Source organism: Lathamus discolor, chromosome 19, assembly GCF_037157495.1.
Source record: "Lathamus discolor isolate bLatDis1 chromosome 19, bLatDis1.hap1, whole genome shotgun sequence".
In the NCBI taxonomy this organism is placed as follows: Eukaryota; Metazoa; Chordata; class Aves; order Psittaciformes; family Psittacidae; genus Lathamus; species Lathamus discolor.
In genome coordinates, this window is record NC_088902.1 from 6,263,719 (window position 1) to 6,289,428 (window position 25,710).

The 25,710-nt window shown below is 46.3% G+C and overlaps 3 protein-coding genes across 4 annotated transcripts in view; 1 reads left to right on the forward strand and 2 right to left on the reverse strand.

The window, feature by feature from the left end:
• Window positions 1–3,830, reverse strand: CLPS (colipase). The gene is made up of 3 exons (XM_065698678.1): window positions 949–3,830; window positions 338–460; window positions 1–258 (listed from the first exon to the last, which is right to left on the reverse strand). Exons 1-3 carry the CDS (start codon window positions 1,042–1,044, stop codon window positions 121–123), a joined length of 357 nt encoding a protein of 118 aa, XP_065554750.1. The 5' UTR covers window positions 1,045–3,830; the 3' UTR covers window positions 1–120.
• On the forward strand, window positions 2,835–24,205 carry LHFPL5 (LHFPL tetraspan subfamily member 5). 2 transcript variants are annotated; one of them, XM_065698677.1, is made up of 4 exons: window positions 2,835–3,584; window positions 6,026–6,262; window positions 6,582–6,614; window positions 21,677–24,205. In XM_065698677.1, exons 1-3 carry the CDS (start codon window positions 3,173–3,175, stop codon window positions 6,596–6,598), a joined length of 666 nt encoding a protein of 221 aa, XP_065554749.1. In that variant the 5' UTR covers window positions 2,835–3,172; the 3' UTR covers window positions 6,599–6,614; window positions 21,677–24,205. The 2 variants fall into 2 exon arrangements, with proteins under 2 accessions (XP_065554749.1, XP_065554748.1); XM_065698676.1 differs by lacking the exon at window positions 21,677–24,205 and adding an exon at window positions 6,879–7,164 and having other exon boundaries at window positions 2,836–3,584.
• The window catches only part of SRPK1 (SRSF protein kinase 1), a 27,691-nt gene continuing 9,959 nt past the window's right edge, over window positions 7,979–25,710 (reverse strand). Inside the window, exons 3-16 of the mRNA XM_065698680.1 lie at window positions 23,134–23,252; window positions 21,313–21,421; window positions 20,891–20,978; window positions 20,595–20,676; window positions 19,058–19,170; window positions 18,239–18,404; window positions 17,536–17,561; window positions 16,829–17,042; window positions 16,148–16,573; window positions 14,453–14,553; window positions 13,474–13,581; window positions 12,133–12,202; window positions 11,601–11,693; window positions 7,979–10,595 (exon numbers count right to left, since the gene is read on the reverse strand). Of these exons, the coding sequence (XP_065554752.1) occupies window positions 10,411–10,595; window positions 11,601–11,693; window positions 12,133–12,202; window positions 13,474–13,581; window positions 14,453–14,553; window positions 16,148–16,573; window positions 16,829–17,042; window positions 17,536–17,561; window positions 18,239–18,404; window positions 19,058–19,170; window positions 20,595–20,676; window positions 20,891–20,978; window positions 21,313–21,421; window positions 23,134–23,252 (1,900 nt within the window). The 3' untranslated portion in view covers window positions 7,979–10,410. The remainder of the gene's footprint in view (window positions 10,596–11,600; window positions 11,694–12,132; window positions 12,203–13,473; window positions 13,582–14,452; window positions 14,554–16,147; window positions 16,574–16,828; window positions 17,043–17,535; window positions 17,562–18,238; window positions 18,405–19,057; window positions 19,171–20,594; window positions 20,677–20,890; window positions 20,979–21,312; window positions 21,422–23,133; window positions 23,253–25,710) is intronic.

Here is a 25,710-nt window from a genome sequence, read left to right on the forward strand (position 1 = left end):
TCACGGCTCAGTAGAGGATGCTCTTTACTCGAACAGACTCCTCAGGGCAGCACAGGCAGGTACTGGCATCCCTGGGGAGGGGAGAAGCGGGGGAGTGGGGGGATTGGGGGGTCTTCTCCTTCACCGCGACTCCTGGGGGTCTGCAGGGTCTTGGCAGACACCGAAGTCAGTGTTGGTGATGGCACCCACGATGGTCATGTCGGCGTTACAGGACAGGCCTCTCTCACACGGACACTTGTAGTACACCCCATAGAGGCTCTGTGGAGAGCAAGGCACGGTGCAGCGCGGGGGGCCGGCCCCGCTGCCGCTGTGCCCTCGGGAGCGGGGCGGCGCGTACCTTCCTGGAGCACTCCTGGAGCTCGGCCGCCTTCGGGGCGCATCGGGCCAGGCTGAGGCCGCTGTCGCGGTGGCAGCAGTGGCTCTTGCACTGCGCGCTCTGCAGACACAGCTCGCCCGCATCCTGCCCCGCGCGGCGCGGGGTGAGGCCGGGGCACGCGGCTCCCTCTTAACCCCCCGGTAGGGGCTCGGGGGGGGGGGGGTGCCGAGCGCCAGCTCTGCCTTTCCTCTTCCTCAGCAGCACACCCGAGCCTCCCTCCCTTGTCCATGCCCAAAACCCCACCCCTGACCTGCTGTTTTCTGCCGGACTCACAGGAGTAGGGCTGGGGCAGTGCAGGGGAAGCGTGTTCCCGCTCCCCATTCCTTGTGGGAATGGGAATGGCTGGCACAGGCAGCTGAGAGCTGCGGTCTCTTGCACTTTCAGGCTTCCATAGCCTTTTACCCAGGGTCCCAGATCCCTCACAACCCTAGGAAGCCCACCAGGCCATCCCCGTCTGCCTCAGTTTCCCCAGGCACAGCAGGTTTTGCTCTCATGTACCCCTCTAAGGCCCCCGACATACCCCATTGCAGCCCTCGGGGTGTCCCAAGGGAGGGGGTCAGTGTCCTTCTTACCAAATTGAAGACGAGCCCTCGCTCCTGTTCCATGGGCACGGCCTCGGCCAGGAGCAGCATGGCCAGGAGCACACAGGGGTACAGGATGTTGGCCATGGTGGGCTCGCTTGTGGCTTTGCCATGGGGCAGGCGGGTGCTTTATAGCCGGTGGCTCCATCAGCTGATGCGGCTGCTCCTATCACACCCCAGCTCGGGGCAGCGAGGCCAGTGCCGCCAGCGCTGTCCCCACGTGACAGTCCCACGATGCCCACGTATTCTTTGGCACCTCCTCTGGCAAAGAAGTGATGGCATTCCTGCGTTTCCCAGTGGGAATTTCCACTCCTCCCTCCTCTCTGAGGTGCCCTCCATGCTGGGTGCTGCTGACGGGCTCACAGGGAGAGCTGGCGCTATGGCAGGAGCTCCATCAGATCCTTCACCACTCAAACGTTACCAGCACAGACACCAAGAAATCCACTCAAGAAGGCTCAAAGCATGGCAGGAGCCCATCCAGCCCCTGCTGGTGTGGCCTCACTGGGTGCTCTGGAGCCCACTGAGGTCCCCAGCCCATGGGGGCTTGTGTCCTGCCAGATATTGCTGGTTATTTTGCGGCTGATGAAAGGAAAACAGCCCTGGGAACGGCACAGCTTTTCCTGCCTGGTAATGCTTATGCCCAGGCAGCCCTGGCCTTCAGTGGCTGCAGGGGTGATGTTGAGGCTGGTGCTGGTTGTGGCGTAACCATGGCGCTGGCACACGCCTCTGTGGTCCCTTGGGATGTGGGGCAGATGTGGCTTCTCCAGTATCTGAAGGGGGCCTGCAAGGATGCTGGAGATGGACTCTTCATCAGGGCCTGTAGGGACAGGCCAAGAGGAATGGCTTGAACCTGCCCGAGGGGAGACTGAGCTGAGCTCTTAGGCAGAAGCTGTTCCCTGTGAGGGTGCTGAGGCGCTGGCACAGGGTGCCCAGAGAAGCTGTGGCTGCCCCATCCCTGGCAGTGCTCAAGGCCAGGTTGGACACAGGGGCTTGGAGCAAGCTGCTCCAGTGGAAGGGGTCCCTGCCCATGGCAGGGGTTGGAGCTGGAGGAGCTTTAGGGTCCCTTCCAGCATGAACCATTCTATGCTTCAGTGGTTCTGTGATTCTGGAGAGAGGAACCCAGGAAGTGCTCACAGCCCACTGGGGGTGCCCGTGCTGCTCTGAGGTGTCCTGGCAGCCCCATGAACTGTTTCCCTTTCCACAGAGGGGCTTTGGGGACAGTTCCCTCCCTGCCTGCAGCTACAGCCAGCCCTGGAGCTCACAGGCGATCCAGCCCCCGTCACAGTGATGCGGCTCCCAGTGGAGGAAGACCCTGGTGACAGGAGCAGGCAGGGCAGAGGGGAGCAGCCCCAGGGGCACAGCACCCAGAGGACATCCTGGGGCACACAGCACATCCTGGGGGCTCCAGCATATCCCCTGGCACATCCTGAAGCACACATCGAGGCAACGCACATCCTGGGGAGCATCCCAGCATTGTCCAGGGTTGCACAGCGCAGCCCAGGCCCATCCTGACACGCATCCCGGGGGAGCATGGCACAACCCAGCAAACACAGCATGTTACGGGAGGCACAGTGATGCACAGGGTGCACCCCAGAGCACACATGGTGCATCCTGAACAGAGCCCAGGGCAGGTCCCGCTGTGCGTACTGGGGACAAAGGGCTCAGCCCGCAGGCACTGGGCACATCCCAAGGTGCATCCCACAGTGGAGGCACAGGGCGCATCCCAAGGGAGCATCCCAGGGATTCAGAGCACAGCTTTGGGGCACATCCCAGAGACAATGCACCTTGGGGCACGGGGCACATTCCGGAGCTACAGGGCTCATCCCAGGCATGCAGGGCCCATCCCAGAGGCGGATCCTCTGGTGCATCCTGGGGACGCAGGGAGAATCCTGGGGGCGCAGGGCCCATCCCGGCGCTCGTCCCGTGGCAGGGTCCATGCCGGGGCTCATCCCGGCGGTGCAGGCCTCAGCCCGGGGCGCATCCCGGGGACCCATCTCGCATCCCGGGGCTCCTCCCGCTCAGCACCGGGGTCGCGCCGGCTCTTCCCGGCTCCTCCCCTGCTCTTTGCCGGTGCCGGAGGGGGGGATCGCGCCACCGCCCCCCCCACCCCGGGGCGGTTCAGCCGCGGCCGGAGCCTCCCGCCGGGGCGGGGCAGCGCCGGGCGCCCGGTAGCGGGGCCGGGGTCGGCGCCGGCGCCGGTGTCTGAGCCCCCGCCATGCCCGAGCTGCTGCCGGCGCAGGAGGCGGCGCGGATTTACCACACCAACTACGTGAGGAACGCGCGGGCCATGGGGCTGCTCTGGGCCCTCTTCACCCTCTGCTTCTCCATCCTGATGGTCGTGACCTTCATCCAGCCCTACTGGATCGGCGACAGCATCGACACGCCGCAGGCCGGTTACTTCGGCCTCTTCTCCTACTGCATCGGCAACGCGCTCACCGGGGAGCTCATCTGCAAGGGCAGCCCCCTCGACTTCGGCACCATCCCCTCCAGCGCCTTCAAAACAGCCATGTTCTTCGTAGGCATCTCCACTTTCCTCATCATCGGCTCCATCCTCTGCTTCAGCCTCTTCTTCTTCTGTAATGCAGCCACTGTCTATAAAGTCTGTGCCTGGATGCAGCTGGCAGCAGGTGAGGGGGCTCAGGGTGATGCTTGGGGGCGGGGGGCTGCTGATGCTCCATCCAGAGCTGCTTTTCCCTCTTCGCCTCTGCCGGGGGAGAGTCTGGCCGGGAAGGGGTCCCCAGTGCAACCTTCAAGCCCCATTTGCTCCCAGTTGCTGGTTACCAGTGGAGCCTTCGCGGCAGGCAAAGCCTGTCAGGGCAGCTGAGACCCAGCAGCCTCCTGATGCTCCATGCTCCGTGCTGCAAATCCAGGCAGCAGCGGGGTTGAGGCTTCGGAGCATCATCAGTCCAAGAGCACTGAGCGCCTCAGGGCCTCCTGTGTGCCAGATCCTGCGGGAATTAAGCAGGGAGACAGTGCTAGTGTTTGCTGGGTTATTGTGGTAACTCCCTGAGCTCAGGGTACGATGTACTGGGGAAGTGGAACAGGAGGAGGGGACTGACTGTAACACTCGGCACCATCACCCACACTTTCCTGTCTTTCTGCTCTTCCCCACATCCCTCTGCTCATCCCCGTGGATCTCCAGCCTTCTCCATTTCTCCCCTGGCACAAGAAGACACCTGAGACACTGGTAACCCAGCTCCTGCGGTTGAAGCCTCGGCTGAAACCCAACCCAACCACTCCTGAATCATTCATGGATTCAATCATCCCATGGCAGGGACACCCCACGGCATCGGGGCTGCTCCACATCCTGGCTGAAGAAGTGAGCTCAAGCCAAGATTTCGATAAGAGGCTTGGGGCAGCTCAGCCCCCTGGGGAGCACTGGCAGGGAAGGGCTTTGCTGTTGTATTTGGGGCTTTTGCATATTTTTTTGTGCTGAATGGTGGAGAGAAACGTGGTGCAGGTGCTCAGGCCGTATAGATGAGCCTGAATCATCCCTCAGCCGGTGTCTCTGCCCCACACAGGCTCTTGGGAGCTTTGGAGCCATCTCGGGGCTGGTGCTGCAGCATTTCTGAGGGTTATTTTACAAAGGTGACAAGCGGATCTATTTTGTGGCCTTTGCTGTGCTCCAGGATGCCTCTTCCCCGAAGAGGTGGTTTCTGGCCAGCTTACCCCATTTCTCTGTGCCCCTGCTCTCTGCTAGCTACAGTAATCAAATACAGGAAAAAACCAGCTGCTTCTCAATGAAGAGAAATGCTCGCTGCAGTCTGGGGATGCTGCTTGCTGGCCTTGCCGCTCTTCTGTCCCCAGGCCAAGGGAAAAAACAGCAGCAAAGCGTGAGGCAACTGTCCCCTGAGAGAGGAGAGGCACGAGGCCATGGCAGGGAGCGTCTTGCTGCTGCAGGAGGCTGTAGATGTCCAAGAAGAGCAGAGACAAACATCTTCTTCATAGAGCCGTGGTTTGGGTTGGGAGAGATATCATAAAGTCCAACTGAATCACATCCCGGAGCCTCAGGGATGAGCTCAACTTCTCCCTCCTGAGCCTGGTCATTCTTGTCGGGCAAATACAATTCCTCTGAATGTGTGTGTGGGAAAAAGAAGGAGTCACTTTTGAGACTTTGGAATATTTTTGGCAGAGGACGGCCCTTTGGCACCGAGTTTGTTGCCACTCCTGTGGCAAAGCCACAAAGGTGGTGTGCAGAGCATGCAGCTCTTGGGCTGTGTGTGCTGGGGTTGGGTGTTGGGAGCAGCCACAGGAGGAGCTGGTGGCTCATGGCTGGGCTCAACCACCACAGCTGAACAAGCAGAACTAATCTGCAGAGCTACCAGCAGCAGCTCTACCTTAGCAAAGCGTAAGCTAAAATCTGGACAGGCATGAAGCAACAGCAGGTTCTCCACCTTGCACAGACGAAACACATCTGGGTGTTGCTTGGAGAAGGTGTTTCGTCAGAGGCACAGGGCCTGGGATGCGTGAGGAGGCAGGAGAGGTGTTGCCTGGGCGACACAACCATGGCAGATGCTGCAGCAGTTTGTCCTTGATAGGGAATGCAGTGTGCCGTGTCCTGCTCCTCCCTGGCTGCAGCAGTGGCAGCAGAGCAGAGCCATGTGTGACCAGCAACCGCAGAGCTCTTTAAGCCTGGTTGGTGGTATGTAGTATCTTATCTGTCCATAGCATCAGGGTCATGCTCTTAGAATCCCAGACTGGTTTGTGTTGGAAGGGACCTTAAAGCTCCTCCAGCTCCAACCCCTGCCACGGGCAGGGACCCCTTCCGCTGGAGCAGCTTGCTCCAAGCCCCTGTGTCCAACCTGGCCTTGAGCACTGCCAGGGATGGGGCAGCCACAGCTTCTCTGGGCACCCTGTGCCAGCGCCTCAGCACCCTCACAGGGAAGTATTTCTTCCTAGTATCTGATCTAAATCTTCCACCTACCATCTCCACATACCAGCTCAGCAGGCAGCTTGTGCCTGCTGTCCCTGGCTGTGGCAGTTGGGCTGGCAGTAGATGTTGTTTAAGCTCCCTTCCAACCCAAACCATTCCATGACTCTGTGCTGTCACATCTCCCTCTCCCCACAGCTACTGGGCTGATGATTGGTTGCCTGATCTACCCCGATGGCTGGGACTCAACTGAGGTGAAGCGCATGTGTGGGGATAAGACGGACAAGTACACGCTGGGTGCCTGCACCGTCCGCTGGGCCTATATCCTCTGCATCATCGGCATCCTTGATGCTCTCATCCTTTCCTTCCTGGGCTTTGTCTTGGGGAACCGACAGGACAACCTCCTCCCATCCGATTTCAAAGTGGAAAATAAAGGTAAAGGCAGCTGTGAGCACCTGTCCTGCTGCTGAGGGTTCTGACTGCAGCTCCTTGGAAGGACAGTGGCTTCCTTCAGTGGGAGAAGTGGGATTGCTGTCATAAGCATCCTGCTGTGTCCTAGGACTATAGCAAGCCAGCAGCAGACTGAAAATCAATGGAGCACAAGGGAGGAACCCAGACTGAGCTGAGGGGCTTCTCCCTGTCCTGTTTTAAATTGGTTTTATTCCTTTTTGAAAGCAAACCTTGCAAAACACACCCACTCCTTCAGTTTTATACCACAACCCATTAACATCATCATTCTCTTTTTGTTTTACAGAAGAGGGAAACCACTAACAGAGCTGCACACCATGTAAGTGATCCCCCCGGGGTGATTTCTGCTGTTTCTCCTCAGCATGTGTAACACTGCTGTTGTATTTTGATTACTAAAGGATTGACAACTCTGTATTTAGGGCTATAGTCAGACTGGATTTAGTTGTGGTTAAAGGGGAATTAGTCTTTGCTTTGCCTTCAGGGAAAACATAAATCCTTGCCAAGTGACTAAAAAAAAAAAAACAAGCGTAGAGTTTGAAGTCATTTGGCATTGGGTGACAAGTGACCTTCCCTCTGTTCTCAGGGACACCCAGAGCTCGACTTCCATCAGCCCTTCTCTTTCAAGTGACTTTTCCAAGAGCTTTAACCTTACTGCTGTGGATTTTCTACAGCTGTTCTTCCTGCCTGGCTCAGAGCTGCCCCGGAGCTGGTTTGACAGAAAAGCCCAAACTGGTCTCAGGTTTTAGCTTCTGGAGTCCACCAGCAAACCTGGCAAGAGGGGAGGGATAGTGATTCGTTGCTGCTTGGGTTTTGTACACCTTCTTTCAAGGAAATTGATTCAAAAGTAAAAAGAACATGAGTGTTTTGGATTTCATGCATCTCCTTGGAGCAGGGGAAATCCTCTACCATGTCCCAGGCTGTACTTGAAAAGACCCAGCCAATTCCTAGAAAAGCTTTGGATCAGCTTCCTGCTCCGGGCAGCAATAACCACACAGCACCTTTCAAAGGGAGCACTTCTGGGGGGAAAACTCAGTGTGTGGGGCCACAGGTCTGTAACCAACAGTGGGTGGGTGTCACAGAGCTGTGGATGCTACCAGGCAGGGGCAACACACAGCAGTACCCAAGTAATCTGATTTAGCCACATTTCTCACCACATCCAGCACCTGCACCAGCCTTTGGTCTATAGAGAACAAAGCACATCACCTTGTCCAGTTCTTACCTAGCCAGAACCCACATCAGCCTAGATTGTGATTTTTCTTTCTACTTGCTTTCAGTTTTTGGTTCCTGCAGCAGTCAATTCCCTTCAGTTCTGACAAAAACCTTCCAGTCTGGGATGCTTGTGTTGAGACTCTTTGCTAGGAAGAAGAGCAAATATATGAGAGACTTGGAGAAAAGCATATTTGAGATTGGGAGAATTCCAGCAGAGCTGCTCTGCTATTGATTATTCTTCTCCTTTTAAAATGGATCATAATACCAGCAACAAAATCTTCACCTGCATCCTCTCCCAGTGTCTCATTCTGGAAATCAAAACTAAGTGCTTGCTAGCAAAGAAAATGCAAGTACTGGGCCATGTCTCAGAAAGAACACTTACGGAGGGAGCGTAGGAGGAATAGGGCTCAGTCATTAAATAATCTGTTTATTGTTATGGCTTTCACAGGGAAAAAATAAGACAAAGCACCCAAATAGAAAGAATAAAAATGTATTTTCCTTCAGGTTTTAGACTGACACAGCAAGTACAAATCCTTTAGTGTGAGCACTTTATGGCAATTTGGAGATTTAACAAACCCCAAGTGAATGAGCACACGGTACAAGACTGAATCGTAGAATCATAGAATAGTTAGGGTTGGAAAGGACCTCAAGATCATCCAGTTCCAACCCCCCTGCCATGGACAGGGACACCTCACACTAAACCATCCCACACAAGGCTTCATCCAACCTGGCCTTGAACACCGCCAGGGATGGAGCACTCACTCAGAATCCTGACAGTGGCTTCTGCAGGTCTTCAACTCACAAGCTGGCTCTAGCCTTGGCCATCATGGGAAGAACCTTCCTCCTCCAGTCTGGTGTGGCAGAGGGAAGGAACTCTTGGAGTTGAAGGTGCAGATCCCTTCTAGGAAAAGATCTTTAATGGGCCAGTCTCAAGTGCACAGGACCAGGTGAGCTTTCCAGACAGCAGAAATTGTTTGCCCTGTCAACATATCTTCACAGTATGCAGAGAGCAGGTATTCTGGAACCCAGTCCTGTCTGCAGTCCTTCTGTAACAGGTATGGAAGAACACACAACTGGAGAATTCCAGGTGAAAGCGAGAAAGTCAAATCAGCAGGTTAGAACTCTTTTGGTATATGACCTTCCTTTAATTTTAGATTATATGCATAGAGAACCTGATCTACCCCTAAAAGAACATACAGCATGATTTGCATTATAAGCCCAATCAGGCACTGGACCAGAGAAACTCTTTTCAAGTGGATTAAATGACACCAAGGTTTATGAATCAATGAGCCTTACAAAACAGATTCCCAAACACTCATACAGAAGTGACACATTAACAGTGGTCTGGGCAGCTTGGCAGTGTAATCCTCTTGGATTGCATCTACGTGGCCTCCAGCATTTTCCTGCTGTGACTTCTGGCCTCTGAGAGCCACCACAAATCCAAAGGCCTGTTTGGTCCAGGGTAAGGAAGTGCTTCTGAAGTCTCAATGCTGCCAAATCTTGTTTTAGAGCAGAGTAGGATGCACTGAATCTGTAATAGGATCAGCAAGTCTAGAAGGAAGCCATCATAAAACTATCAAATGCCACAGTGATTTAATTAAAATTAACCCATTTCCTCACTATATCCAACTCCCTCTGAGCTTATATAGAAACCCCATAGAACATCTGGACTTGGGGTAACTCTAGAAACAGCTTCTAATCCAGTTCTGCATGGAAAAAGTCCACTTCTGCTACCTCTCCTTGTGCTAATGGCCCAGAAAATAAAAGGCAGTCCCATCCTGGGAAGTTCTTTCTGAAGGCCAGCACCTGAAGCAAGCGAAAAGAAAAAAAGGTCTTTACATTGGGCCTTCAAGTGTTGATTTGAAAAGTCAAGGGCTATAGTGTGGTTGTCATACAGATGGCACTCAGGGGAAAAAGTGAATGGTCAGAAATTAAAAGCCAGAGTAAACTGCCTCAGTGGAAGCCTCATGGATACAGCAGCTGCCTCAAGCAAGACAAAAAAGTGCCACTAAGGGAGTAAAAAAAACCCAACAAAACAACCAACAACAAAAAAAATACCTTACAGCTCACTAAAATGCTTCAAGAGTTGCCTGCAACAAAGCTCCCTCTCTACAGCCAAAGGGTGCACCCATCTGTATGCTGAGGATTGTGCGTGGAGTCAGTTCCAGCTTTTGCTTGTCACCTTTGAGGCACAGGCATTGCAGTAGAAAACATCACCAAGTTCAGGAACTATTCTATGTGGACACGGGGAAGGATAAAGTAAAGGAGCAGGGCACTTTGGAGGAAGAACTAAAGGATCCTAAAACCTAGGTTTAAATAGCTCTTTTTACAAGGTTTAAGCAACTAGAACTAAAATTATGTGAGTGGAAAGCAAAGAACACAGCAGGCACCTCAAAAACTATGGAGGATTTCAAGACCTTTGCTCTACAAGGAACTAACGCCGCCTTGGTGCCATCTGTTATTTCTCACCCCATTTGTGGATCAACAGCGGGAAATCGACTCCTGAGTCAGGGAGATAAGGAGGTGTTCAGATCTTCACACCCCTCCCCTGGGAAGAGAGTTGAAATTTAGCTAAGGGAGCTTTACTAAGCACAGCTGAGCTGTAACACGCGGCACATAACAGTGAGGAGACTCACAGGAAAAACTTCATATTCTACTCAATCAGTCTTTGGCAAAGCCCAATCAAGGCAAAACACAGATGATGCCCAGTGGCTGAGTCCCCATGGAGTCACACAAGCAAAGTCAGCAGAACAGGTTAGATTTATCTAAAATCTTGGAAGCCTTCAAGGAAGAGCTTCACACCGAAAATGAACAAGGATAAAAGAAGATCTGGGGAAGGGGCAGCTGGGTGCATGTAGGCTATGCTGTAAACCAGAGTGTAGTGCTGTGGCATTGGGCTGAAGCTTCTAGGAGTTAAGCCAGGGGTGCCTGAGACACTCTGCTGCTGTAGCTCGTTTCTCTGGGATCAGCTCCAACATAGGTAATAAGAAGTCTGTGAATGCAGCTGCCTCATCTTGGGACCATTCGTATTTTTCCACCAAGACTTCAAAAAGGCCCCAGGGCTTCAGTTTAGTTATGTGCTTCAGGTCACCTGAAAACCAAGACAGACAGGTGAAGTGTGAGACATGGGAACAGAGCAGCTGAACAAAATAGGCCAAACAGCCGAACAAGACAGACTGAGCTCAGAAACTGTTCAATAGTCAGGGCACAGGGAGCATAAAATGCTAGGGCATGCTGAAGGAAGAAAAATTATACTAAATTCCCTTTTCTATCCACTTTTGAAGACTGTTCTGTAAATGTACTTCCTTGATGGCTTCTTTTTCTTCCCCTCCTGCTATTTCTGGTCCAATATCAGCAAATATTAACTTCATTAAATCACCAGTTACACCAGTTGACATGACAGATAACTGTGCCAAACACTGTGGAATACATGCAATACACAGAATCATAGAATGGCTTGGGCTGGAAAAGGCCTTAAGGTCATCCAGTTCCAACTCCCTGCCATGGGCAGGGACACCTCACATTACACTGTGTTGCCCAAGGGTCTGTCCAATACATGCAGCACTGTCTGAGGAAGCAATACACTACTGACAAAAAAAGGGTTTGTTTTGTTTAATAAAAGTATTTTACCTTCTTCTTGAGGCTCAATATACTTCTGGGGTACTTAGAGCTTTATGATAGGGGTATAATGTGTCCTGTGGAACATGGCACAGGATGCAAGGCACTGTTTAGGTGTCTGGCATGCTGGAAATGGAACAAAGTTGGCTACAGAAGACTTCAAAGGTGTGCCAACACCTCCAGCTGACAAAGATCAGCTAAATAAAGCCAAGTCAAGTCTGAAGAAGTATCTACAGTACTGTTTCTCTACCTGCTGCATTTGATCAACATCAAGATGTCAAGTACTAGGATGTAGGATACTTTCAGCAGTCAGGTAAGAATGCTGTAGTTTTACTGATGAAGTCTTTCATAAAAGAAAGGAAAGGCTTAAAGAAACATCTTTGGAAACACCTGTTGTAAACTGGGATTTCCAGCAAGGCACTCATGTATCTGGGGCAGAGGATGAGGGATAAGTGACATATACTTTGTTTCCTTTTACCTTTTTTGGTGAAAAACTCCTTGGAATATTTTCCTGCCAAAATGAGCTTGCGAGGTATCTTCCCCAGAAGTTCTATGATCAATGCAATGTGATCTGCAGGTTTTCAAGAGAAAAGACAAGGAGACAAATTCACACAAGACATCTCTATGCCCCAGTTTCCTTCTCTGTGATACAAGGACAAAGACATCATCTTAAAAATCACTTTGAGATCCACTTTGAAATCAGATTACACTAAGCAATGATGAAGTCAAGGGGCAAGTGGAATAAAAAGGAAAGGAGAATTTGAGGTATGATCTGTCTGCGAAGCATGATAAGAGAATAAGCAGTAGGAGGAATGGGAAACACCAGAACAGGAACATGAACTTTTACTGCACGGTATGTTACCACAGAACACAGCTGGTGCTGATTTTGGTAAAGGATCTTTTCACAAGGAGCCTTTGCATTGGTAACTCACAAGAGAAGGCTCATTCTGAGGAAGCAACCATTGTATTTCATGTCTCATTTGAAAAAGGAAAGACTTTGACAAACATACCTTCATCACGTGAGTAATCCTCCCCGGAATGAGGCTCAAAGAGATAGTCTCCTGTTGCTAATTCAAAGGCCTAAACACACAGAAAGGAGCATGTTAAATCACTTTAATACACCTCACGCAGTCAGACGTGCTGCAGGGTGATTCTGTATCTCTCTGTGGGCCAGAAGCTAGGTGGTGGGAAAACCTGCAGAACTCTGGTACACCATTAAGATGTGCAATTACTTTGCAACGCTTTGAACAACTGCATTAAAAACCATCCTAGCTTGAATGAACTCTGCATCAAATAATCCTGTGTAGAATGGTACAAAGGCATTTCACAAACTCAGCCTGTTTGCCTCAACCGCATTTTGAAAAATGATGCGATGTCCAAACTCTAGACCGTTTTTCTTTTTTACGAAGTTTCTCCTCTCTCCCCAGATTTCAGATAGAAAAAGACCTTTTTCAAACAATCTTTGAACGTTTTTCTTTAGCTACCAAACCATGTTTTAAACGAGAAAAACATTTGCATTCACTTCAACTCACCATTCCTAAATTCCAGGACACCTTTACATATTCACTTTTAATCAAAACACAACCTCTGACCTGTATTCCTAAGTTTTCTTTACAGACTGTTGTCAAACTATTCAATCAGGCGCTTGGAAACCACTGTGTAATTCTGGCCACATGTTCTGCAGAGTCAACACGACCCTATCAGATATTCTTCCTGCTGCATTCATCCAAGACAGTGAAAATTTCACTCACTATTTTCCAAGCTTAAAATATAAAAGCCAAGCCTTGAATTTGCAGAAAACACAGAATGAAGGCACCAGAGGCACACACAGGAACTGGCTAGACTCATTTGTTTTTTTAATTACCATATTCTACATTTGCCAGCTACTGCAGAACAGCTTTAACCTCATCTCAGCATCACTCAGACTACACAATTATTCCAAACATGCAGAGGACAATTAAAATATGAATTTTTTTGCCATTCATGTCAATGAAAAATGCAGAAGATAATTAAAATATGGAATATTGAAGACATCTGTGTAACAGTGCTGGATGCAGCAGAAAGGCTCTTGTCTTCAGAACTGCATAGCAGCCATGTTCTTCCAATCATCTTTGAAATCGGCTGGTCCTGTAGAACAAAACTAACTTTCAAAAGGAAAGCCACATATGGCAAAGGAAATAAAGAAACCACTCTGGTATGGAATCATGGTATTCAGGAAGTCTGGAAGTTGTCTTAACACCTGGGAGGGTTTTTTGCCAGGCTTGGTTAGTAACTCAGCAGCCCAGAGCACACAAGAGCTGCCCCGTGTGCTCCATGGAAGCAGTTAGAAATCCTCTAGTGACAGCACTCACCATACATGCTGTGCTCCAGATGTCAGCAGGGGTGTTATACCCTGATCCTATCAACACCTCCAAGGATCGGTACTGTCTTGTCTGGATATCTTCAGTGAAGTGCTTGTGCTAAACAGAAGAAATGTTTTACTGAACAGTTGTAAGACTTTACAAGAGGAGACTCAACAACCTGGAAGGCCAGAGTACCTGAAAGCTCATTCCCAGGATACTTCACCTGAAATATACATCCTCATTCAATATTTATGTTCCTACAAATACTGTTCAAATGCTCTACATGAGACACTCATGAGTCCAGCAAACCACAAAAACAGTGTAAAGGAAGAGTGAGAAGCTGCACCCTTCTCCTATCTGAGCACGACTCAGCTACCTTAAAGCAAAGCAACACCAATATAAGAGACCACCCTGCCAGACACTGCAAGCCTGACATGCAGTTCTGAGTTTAGGACTTCTCTCTCCCATATGATCTGACGTATTCTGCTGTTCAAGCAGCCAAGAGAAAACAGACATTTCTTCTACATGAAATGTCAAACCTCTAAAAGCAGAACAGCACAAGCAAAGAATAAAACTATGAGTCTCTTTCATGTACTGATGAATCCACTGAAGAGGTTTGACAAGCTAATGAACTACAGCACCAGCACGTCAGAGGGGTTGTTTGCACCTTTCTCCAAGAGCACAACAGACTCCTTCAGAAGTTTCACATATACAATTTTCTACATATTATGTGTGCCATTGGTCACAGGTGTATCACAAGTCATCTAATGACCACTGTGGCACACAGGCTGAAATCCTCTGTTAAAGGATCATTTCTTTCATTGCGTCCCTGCTCACCTCTCTTTCTCCCCCCAGAGTAGTTTCAAACTGTTTCTACTTTCACAAGCAGGTCTAAGATAAATCTATTTTGCAAATTCTTTCCCATCTTGGCATCCTGTGAATGAATTATCAGGTTTAAACAATCAATGTGAAAAGACTGCACACTTACCACCCAGCAGGCATTTCCTAGGTCAGCTATCTTCACTTTGAGCTTATCTGCATTCTTGGGCTCAAGAGGATTAAGAAGGAAATTCCCAGCAGTTGATTTTCCTAGAGACAACGTGTACAACAGCTGATTAAAGCTACATGGACAGTGTCACCATCTGTCACCCAAATCCTACTGCACTCCCCCTACACAAGAAAGGTCTCACAGATCAGAACTTTTCCCTCTCCAAAGCCTGGGTATAAAAATCACTCTGCACTGTGAACAGCTCGCAGAAGGACAAGTAAGTGTATGCAAGGGGGACTGTTTCCAAGGCTCTTTGCACAGCCTTAAAAAGTCAGTTTCTAGACAGGACAGATTTAAATAGGGGCATTGCCAGAAACAAAACAACCCTCTCAACCCTTAAGTCTTCCTAAATCTTTGAAGAAGAGTCCACATATTGGAGCGTCCTTCTGACATACCCATCACTCACTGCTGCAATACACAGTTACAAGAGTTAAAGTAGAGATTGGGAAAAACCAGTGACACAACAGAAAGCAAAAATATTAAGTCAGTAAATTACATCCAGCTGAAGCTCTAAAACTTCAGAGAGCTGTGAAAAGCAAAAGACACCTAATCTTATCTAGCAGGGGCATCCAACTAAATGCAGTTCAAGTTTAAATTTCACTTGATACTTTCCATCCCTGCAACCTTCTAGCGGTAATCTGCCAAGAAAAGGCTACAGCGAGGTTTTTAGGAAGAACTGTAGGTGTCAATTTCTCCTTCCTTCTCCAAGCAGATATACTGTGCCTGATCTTGACTCAAAGTGCAAAAGGACAGGTTTAGCAATTGGTTCAAGTTTTTTTTAACACAGACACCCCTGGAATGGGTTTGAAGTGCTGTTCACCACTGTGTGTCTTACGCTCTCTTAAACCCACAAGACTTACTATTTTTCCCACAGAAACAAGTCATGTTTAAACAAAAGCATTAAACAGAGTTTTTTCCCTATGCTGTATAAGCTTTGTTTCAGTCAGGCTGCATTTCCAGTTCTGGGAAAGCATTTACTTATATTAAGTAACTGAGGAGTTACCTATGCTCCATGTTCAGAACTATCAGAACACACTGAACAGTATTTATCCCATAATTTAACAGCCAGTGACTATTTATAGACTTACATTTCTAACAATGAAAATCACACAAGCAACACCTGATACAAAGGAAGAAATGTTCCTATACTGAAGAAAAATGTATAGGTATTTAAAAGTGGGAATACTACGCATTCAATAGTCAAAACTAAGGTAGAGCTACAACTGGAAGCTACAGAAGTGAGTATCTCAGAGCAGGACTGTCATGTTAATTACTCCTGGCAGGAAACCACTCAAACAGATGGTTCTGATCACTTCAAATCTAGGTTAGATCTAAGGCAGAAGTTCTTCCCTGTGAGTGTGCTGAGGCACTGGCACAGGGTGTCCAGAGAAGCTGTGGCTGCCCCATCCCTGGCAGTGCTCAAGGCCAGGTTGGACACAGGGGCTTGGAGCAAGCTGCTCTAGTGGAAGGTGTCCCTGCCCCTTTCAGGGGGTTAGAACTGGATGAGCTTTACAGCCCCTTCCAACACAAACCATTCAGCCTCCAAAATGGAGGTTCCTATTAATACCCTGAAGTGTTGGAACCCACCTCTCCTGCACCAAGGAGAAAGGAGCCCTTACAGGGTTCCGCTTATACCTTTGCTTTCTGGTGGATTATTATTCTCATTCTCATCCTCTGAAGGTATTTCTGTTCGGATGCTTTCTTGCAAATGATTAATCTCCTGCTCATTGAATGATTGCTCTTCATTGGACGTGGGCTGACACACCATGGAATCTTCTGAAGCTAAGGGCACAAAGCAGTCCGACATTGCTTCTTGAGGCCTGTTCTCCAAGTCACCATTACGCTGACTGTAATCACAACTATGCAAGTTCTCCTCCTTCTGTGTAAGAGTGTGATCACCACAGTCATTGGCATTATGAAGGTCATCCTCAAGTCGTACAGATTCTTGATTGCCAGATTCTGGGAAGTCCACCATTTGTACTACTCCATTGCAGTTTATTTCTGTTAAGCATTTTTCCACACTGCTTTCCATTAGAACAGACTGCTCCTGTACAACTTCAGCTGCAAGAGTGGAAAAGAAGATCACAGTCTAAAAGTAAGAGCTGAAGTTGTTCACAGGAGCCCTCAGAAGTAGGAGGCTCTCAACATGTAATTTATGAATTCAGTTTGTAATAGGAAATATCCTGGCCTCTTTAGATAGCCAGAATGCAATGGAAACAGGTTAAGTAACAGCCACTTCTATTAAAGGTGCTCATTCATGCCAGCTCAAGTGAAAGGACAACACTGTGCTACTTTAGCAATACTTTTGGTCCATACCTGTCTTTTTGCTGGCATTTCCCTCTCGTGGGCTAACTTTTACGAGCATTTCCAGAGGGCTCTGAGCTTCTTCCTCTTCTTCAGGCCGTGTCTGCCCAGGGCTTGCTTCCTTCTCCATTTCTTCTATTTCTTGCATTCGCTTCTCTAACAACTCAGCCTGTCGTTTCTGCTTCTTTTTCAACTTCTTTTTCTTATTCTTTGACATTTTGTCAGCCTATGTGGAAGCAAGCAGAGAAATTGGACTGAACGTTTTGTAGTTCAGCAGATCTAAAATGTGTCAAGTTTAATTTATTTTACAGCTGAGGAAAGAGTCTGGGATGAGAACTCTGGAGATAGTTCTTCCAAATAAAAAACACACATTAAGGTTTCTGGAACAGTTGCCTATGGCTCTTCTGTGCATTTCTGTCCTAACCTGAGAAACCTGTGGTATTCTCCAGACGAGGAATTGCAACTAAACAGAATAAAGGTACCTTCACAACACACTTTGAGCCCACCAAAAAGACTACTTATTCTGGTGCATTATGAGCTAACACTGCTTACATCTCCAAGACAGCACTGAACCTGCCGCCTATGTCTATGACAAACACAAATCACTTTACCTCCTGATACAAGGTTGCTTTCCCTTAATGTTGACTGCATTATAAAAGGATGAGGCAGTAGATACTCTAAGCAGATGGATACTTACACATGAAAGCTATTACACTTACTGGTTTTGGCTGTGGTGCAGTGCTCACTGAAAGAGAAAGGAAGAGCAGTAAATTAGTATGTTTGTAATAAAAAACTGCAACTGTGTTATCTTAAAGATAAGCTTTCTGCTATGTGGTTTGGTAACATTAAAAATATGAGCCTTCAAAATAACATTTGCTGATTTTCCTACATAAGTACAAGAATTAAAAAAAAAGAGAATAACATTAAATGCATAATAAGAATTCCAGAGAGTAGACTTGTTTGACTGATATCAAAGACTTAAACTTCCTGTCATGCAGCTTCATTTACTGCATGTATCATGCATCTTACTAAAACCAAAATGCAAACTAAAGCATTAAAATACCAAAGTTGAGGGAGCTTCCCTAAGGTATGCTATGATGGGCTCAGCTAAATGCTGGGGTTGTAAGATTATGATTAACAGAGCCTTCCAACACACTGCAGTTGTTCTTCACAACTAGTCACAGGCACAATGGATATCCTGAAGAGAAACACAAGGAACTGGGAATAAGAGAAAGCCTGCTCGCAGATCTTTAGGGATGCTGCATGTTGAGGAAGCCATTTCTGTTACAAGTTTTCCAGACTTCTGCAAAAACACCAGGTAAATCAGTTTTTTTTTACACTACTCAGGAAGTTTCCCTAGTGTGAATAGTGATAATTTTGGGGAGGGTGTGGGAAACAGCACCAATTTGCAGGAAAAGTCACCTGCAGAGCCAGATGGTGGGGGAGCCCCAGATCTTTGCCACTCTGTTGCTTCTGCAGCCAGCCTGCGGATGTACTGGTCGTTCACACACAGGAGAATGTTCTCAGGTTTAATGTCAGTGTGAATGATTCGACACTTTGTGTGCAAGTAATCCAGACCCTGAAGAACCTGCAGAGAAGGAAACTGATCCTTAGAAAAGGTAAAGAATGAGCAAATGGAGAGTGAAGGAAAAATGCAAAATAGCCTAGGATGACCACTGAACCTGAAGGGCTTCTGTGAGAATACTCCAGATTAGAGCCAATGTGATCAGTGGTTACTACTCAGTTCCAGGAAATACAGATTCACATACAGATTTTAGCTATGAACTTAAAATAGTGTCTCTTTACTCTCGTAACATCACAGTTGAAAATCTGATCTTAACACCCTACAATAAAATCATGTTTTCCTCCTCCCCTTCACCTCACATGTAGGTGTGTGGTACTTCTTAGGCAACCATCCAGTACGAAGAACAGGTTTCTCTTGCTCTTTCCATCATTAAGCACCATATTTACAGAGACAGAGTTTAAAAGAAAAATATTTGCACTTATAAGGAATAACGAGGGTAACAAAGGTTAAAAGCAAAGTTGGCCTCCCATAATGGTTCAAGTGTCAGAAAATAACAGGTTTTTGCAGTAGAGAAAGAAAATATTAACCCAAGAATTACTTTTTTTGCATGAGAAAGATACCAGTGATTTTTGTTTTCTTCGATCTGAGAAGGATTAGCGAAAGAGTTCTCACTGGGTCGAGTGGAACAGTGCAGTCAGAACTGGACAGGAACTGACCTGTTTGATGATCTTTTTGACACAAGGGAGTGGAAGCCCCTGATAATTGGACTTGATGATCCATTTCAGAAGATGGTGCCCTAGAACTTCAAAGACCATACAGATATCTGGAGCTCAGTCAAGGAAAAAGATGGAAATCCTGAACCAAGGAGCCCTGCAGTCCCAGGACTGAGGATCAAAAGAAATCCGTACCAGTTATATGCTTTGTATTAAAGTACTCTCATCCTTCTGACACAAGCTGCCTTCCTTAACAGTACCACCCTGTCTTACACATCAGTGTTGTTACATAAAGCACAGAGGGATGGAGATGGTTAGGACAATGGTCCTAACCCAGCAGAAGCAGTCTCCTGCTTTGAGCAAAAGCCAGTTACACAAGCAAGTGTGCATTAGTAGCTCCTGCTAGTACTGAGACAGCTTCCAGCCAAGAGTGTACATTTTGGAACAACCTAGGCTCCTGCCCCAGGCAAAACTTGATGCCTGATCATTCTGTACCAGCACTACCTGAAAAGATAATAAAATCTGCATTTCACAAGTTTTTTTGGAACATTCTCCACCCTCCCTTGCCTCTTTACCAGCAAAACAAACTTTTGACAAGCCTCGACTTCAACAATATTTACATTATCTGCCTTTTGTCTATAAGTTCTGAACAGCTACAGTCACTCCAGTGACATCTTATTGTGCTCTTCATTTAGAAGCTAAACTTCCAGTTTATTAGGTTGTTTTTCTTCTACACTGGCAGAAAGTGTTTCACAAGAGTGAAATAAATACAATATTAACTCAACATTTACTTGATGCTAAATACCACAAAAAAGTTAATAGAGGAGATACATTATCGGGCTACTGTTTTCTAGCAGTGTTAGGAGGTTTAGAGCCTACAGCTTACTGAAATCAAATTCAAGGGCAACAAGCACAGAAGTCCAACTTTCTAATTTTAAGGGTTCATTACTAGGACTTTCCACAAATCACTGCCCATGAGAAGGCTGTTCACAGAACTAGAGGGGATTTTCAAAGCAATACACTTTAAAAACTCCTAGCAATTTTTATGAAGTCCAAGGTAAGATGCTTTCATAACCAGAAACCCACATTACTATCAAGTTACAGCATGCACGTGTTTGCTGTTTTTACTTACTGATCTTAGCATTTTGTAGTGTTTTATTTCAGTAAGGGGTTATTACCAGACTGCTTGTGAAACCGAGGGGCTGTGACAGAAGGGTTCTTCCACAGAGGTACCTTGGATACTGAGCCATTCAGTCCTCAATTGGAAAGCAGATGCAGCCACCCTCATGTTAACATGATCTCTCCTGTTAAAAGCATAACTAAGCAGTGCAGTCTCCACCACTTGCACATATTATGTCAGACTGAATGATCCTTCTTGAGCTGAGCAGGCAGTTCTGAGGCAGGTAATTCAACAGCAGGTTTCCTTGGGCAGTGAAAGGGCTGCCTGGGCATTGAGCAGCAGCCATGATGTGACAGCTACCTAGGTAACTCCCATCTTTATACAATTCTTTGCCTTTATTTCTGAAAAGGATATGAGAACCATTAACTCCTGAAATCTTGAAGTCATCTAATAACTGAACAACTCTCTCTTTACTTGGATCATTTGGATCACTGTTGCGGACCTGCAGAGAAAATAAAAGAGGTTTGTGTTTCTTAAGCTAATTAGCAGGCAAGAACATATTTTGAAGTCAGATCAACTGCATTACTGTTAGGTTTCCCTCCAACTTCCCTGCAGCCAGACGATCCAGAATAAAACATGGTAAATGTGAACTCCCCCAAATGAATTAAAAAATAAAATAATAATAAAACATCAGAACCCCACTCTTGGGCACTCACCGATTTTAGCAACTTGATTTCATCCAGTGCTGTTTCTGTGTAGTGCTCTGCACTCTTCACCACCTTCATTGCCACAAATCTCCTCCCTCTACACACACAGAGTAAGTAAATTGGAGACTGTTAATGCTCAAAGAACTTATTTCCCAGGATTATACTAATTCTTTTGCATACAAGAGAGCTACTTATTTAAGGCATCATGGAAAAATAAGTTTTAAGCAGTCATGAAGATTGTCTTTGAGTCTTTTTTAATACTAATTTCTCATAAAATAATAGTTCAGAGACTGCCAAACACACAAGCACTCTTTCCACATACATGGTTTGTTGTTAATTCCCTCTTGCACACTTGTATGCACAATACAGAAAGGAACTCTTTGTGTTAGAATGTGCATTCCCACCAGAAACACCAGCTAGAACAGACTTACTGGATGTCCCAAGCTAGCCACACAGTGGAGAAGTGGCCCCATCCAAGCTTCCGAATCACGTGGTATCGTCCATTAAAGAGATCTCCTATTTTCACCAGGTGATAACCACCTAGAAAAAACAGTGGGAAAGTTCTATGAAGGGATCTCACAAGCACTGAAGAGCAGGTCTGTGGAACAAGCATTACCACTTGAGGCATTTACATGTTTAATCATATAAACAAATGCAAATGTTTCTTTAACTGGATGTCACTGGAATAAATATACAGTATGCCAGAATAAGAGCTGCCAACAGCTCTCTGGCTGACTGAAAAGCTTTAATATAATTGAAGTAGAATGACTGAGTTTTCCTCCTTTTTTAATGTAGGCCATCACTGTAGCACCACAGAAGAGTATTTCTTCAGGGAAAGCATCTGAAGTCTACTGGACTGAGCACCTTTGGAAAACACTGCTTCTGATGTTCAGTAGCAGAATCTTACAGTTGAATACCAGCACTGCTCCGCCCTCATAACATGAAAGAGAACTGAACTCAAGACCCCAGTGGAGTTCCCCTTGTGACTGCTTTCCTGACTGAAAGGCACTTTGCCATATAACATGACTGCAAACACAAAAGTCTCCTCCCTGTACCCCCAGTATCTCTCAAGCTGCTGACTATGCAGGAGGATTCCATGACAGAAGCAAAAACACAAAGACAACAGAACTTGCAGGAAACAGAATACAGAGAATAAACTGTGACTGTTAAGGTATATATTTTTGCCAGAACCTGGAATTGCACCCTAGATTCCAGGCACTTACTATTTGATTGTGGTGAGCAAGTACCACCCATGAAACACGTGCTTTGTCAGGAAGATTTGTTTCTCTTGATTGACTGGTTCATAAACAAGATGCAGAATTACTATCCATTACTTTGTTAGCTCCAGTAGCAGAAGTCCTTTTTCTTCACTTGAAGATTTCAGTTACAACAGTGACAGCTGTACTGACTGCTGTCACACAATGGCTTTTTCTTCTTCCCACCTGCTTTACAACTAACAAAATCCCACAAATACTTGGGTGGCATGCCAGAAGTAAATTAAATGCTCTTAAGTAAAGCACTGAAGCAGAAGAAACACTGCAATTAGAGTTCCTTGTGCTATTTTACTTTGCATTTTTTATACACATATATAATATTTGTTACACACTTCTCCCTGCTTTCATATATACAATAAAGACTATCACAGAAGTAGTCTTACAAAGCACTTGGAGGTGGGGGCACATATTCAAGCTTCTAGTAATTGATGAGTTGAATTTGTATGATCAGTGTTCTGTCATTTTTTAAAGTATTTGCGATGTTAAAACCAGCCTGACCCTTTTGATATACAATTATATGCTGTGGTGTTTCTGTTTGCTCTGTATTTAGTTTCTACTAAGAGAAAGACATAGTTATCTGAAGAATGGTACAAAGATGATCTTCAAAAGAAAACAATGAAGAATTTGAAACTGATTTGAAGGATTTAAGTGTCCTTTTTCTGATGAAAATCAAAACCGGACTGAATGCCTACTTGCTTTTACCGATTCTGAAAGCCCTCTGGCACAGAGATAAAGCTAACGGCTTTAAATACCTGCATTAAAACCAACTCCAACTCAAATCTTGACCGACAGCAGAGGAAACCCTGGAAAATAGTTCCTCCTTTTCAGGTTAGTTTAAAAAACATTTCTATTGTCATACAGTTTCAAAAAACAGTTAAAGTAAGAAAGAGTCTATTTTCATTCTCTACAATAGATGGAAAAATGAAGGAAATTCTTGGTTACACTGAAAATCCTGTGCCGAAACAAACAAATCTTCACCTTTACAGTAATCATTTGGATCCTCTTGTTCATCATCATCTGATCCCAGGATTTCTTCCTCTTGCTCTGGAATATCATTCTCTGAATGAGCAGCAGGGCCCCGATGCTGAGTGTCGGGTCTGAAAGAGAACACACTGCATGTCTCACGCACATTACTCTTTAGTTCAGTAGCTTTCATTTCACATCAGGGATTAACGGAGGAGATGCAATTATCAGCCTCCAGAAATCTATTTTCACATTTAAATACTTTTACTCCTAAGCTAGTATAAAAGCAGACAAAAACAATTTTTCAGATAATAGTGAGAAATACAACTGAATGCCCTAGATTCATTTTTACAGCGGAACAAGGAAAAGACTGGACAAGAGAGCAAGTTAAAAAGCTTGGTAATCCCACCAACACATTACTGAACCCCTTCTCAGCTTTTCATTCAGTAAGGATTTCTCTAAAGTATATTTATATTTTAAGATGTCACCTCATGTAAGAGCTGAAGATTTAAATGCTGGTTAATGTTATCCTAAAAACTAACATAATTTTTTACTCCTTTGGGAAAAAATCAAACCGGTGTTTTAGAAATTGGTCCGGTTGTTCCTTTCACCTTTGAGATCAAATGAACATTTAATGATCCTTCTGCTTCTAACACTTCAGAACTCTAAACCCCACAATACTGGGATGGCTTTCTCCTGCTCTCAATGTGGTGGGCTGCATCCCTAGTCTGCCTCTTCACTGAATGTCTAAAGTTGGTGACAGTTGTCTGAGCTGTGGCGAGTGGGAATCCACAGAGCAGATGTTCTGTCAACCCTTCCAAGAGCTTGTGACTGCAGATGGATTGAGATCAGGCACCAAGGTGGTATTTTCTTTCCACTCCCACATTTATAAATAAAACCATTAATTTTGTGTGTCTAACTTTCACCAAATGTGTTACGCCAAGTTCCTGCTCGTGAAGATCACGTTGGCAAAGGCCACCTCATTGCTCTCAAGCATTTGAGCTGTGGCCAAGTTCCCTGAGCTAAGGCATCCTCACATCCGCCTGTATCCCAACTCCTCCTCTGTGGTAACACACCGCCTACAGCCAAAAAGCTCCTGAGATGATAATGCTAAACTAGGTAAGTTATTTACTTTATGTCCTGGGAATGGTTAAATGTCTACAAAGTTTAATCTTCACTACCCTTTTGTCTGAAGCAAGGACATGAAAGCAATGCCTACAGCCCATTTGCACTGGCAAGGTTTAATGGCAAAGCACTGCAGGGTACTTCTAAGAAAAGCTCAGTGTATGAGATATAAATAAAGCTGAAGTTGTCCAAAGAGGTGGGCAACACATTTCTTTACAGCAATAGATGTGGATATGCTAATGCATGTGGGCTTTTGGATCAGTTCTTGTAACTTATAACTGAGTTGGAGCCCTGCACATCGTATCAGGGTGGTCCCACTAACCTTATACCACAGGACAAATCTAGTATTTCAATTTTGAGTAGTTATACAGCAGAATGAAGATTCAGTATTTGCCTACTACACATGCACTCTGCTGAGACTTCATACACTAAATACAGTACTACACATTCAGGCTATGGCCATCTTAAATATGGAGCATAAAAAGGAAGAAACCAGCATTCCAATCTGATCATGACTGAATCTGTAGCCATTTACAATCTGGAACTGAAGTTCATTAAAGCTAAGAGGAGCTACAAAGTTTATCCTGGGCACATTTAAACCACTCACCATTTATTTTCAGTCTGTTGCAAGTCCTGCTGATATCTTAATTTGGGTAGAGATAAGCAACTCAGATTAGTGATCCTAAACAATAAAACAAGCCTACCAGGCAGTCCATTCCACTGCTGCCAGGCTAATATATTAACAACCCTGCAGCTTGATCCAGCCCTCAGATATTCAGTATTTAGACTTTCTGCCCCCATGAGCCACAGAATTACAAGTCAGGGGCAGGTAAAAGGAAACTGGGGAGGAGGGGAAAAACTCTTGGAGGTCAAAATGCTACTTTACAAGTGCTGCATTCCTTTGGGGACAGCTAAGCTACAAATAAAGTCAACTGTCCACAGATGAAGAGCAGGCAGCAAAGGCAAGAAAGGACCATGGACAGAACAACTGCAGGGGAGACTGGATGCTCCCTATATAACAGGATCCTATTGACAGGGTAAAGCCAGGATGCGCAATTGGATAGAAAGGAGGATTTAAGGCCAGTAGCCACACCCATAGCATAAGCAGTACAGTATTTCTCCAAACACCATTTAAAGATCTTCACTTTTGTAACTGAGGAAGATGTAGGGATTTCAGTGGATTCAAAAGAAAATTCATCTTAAAACCCACAGCCTGAGTGCTTTGCAATAATAGTAATTTCATGCATCAAGGAAGAAGTTACTGGAAGCACTAAACCCCATTCTCTCAGAAAGGGCTGACGAATCGCGCTGCCGCCAGCCTCGTACCTGGCACACCCTGTAGTCTGCATCTGAGGCTGTCCTGGGGATCTAAAAGCATTTTGCTTCTATATTATCATCTATTATACCAACTATGTAATAGTGAGCCACATTCAGGTCACATACATTTCTACTGTACTATCTCCTTTA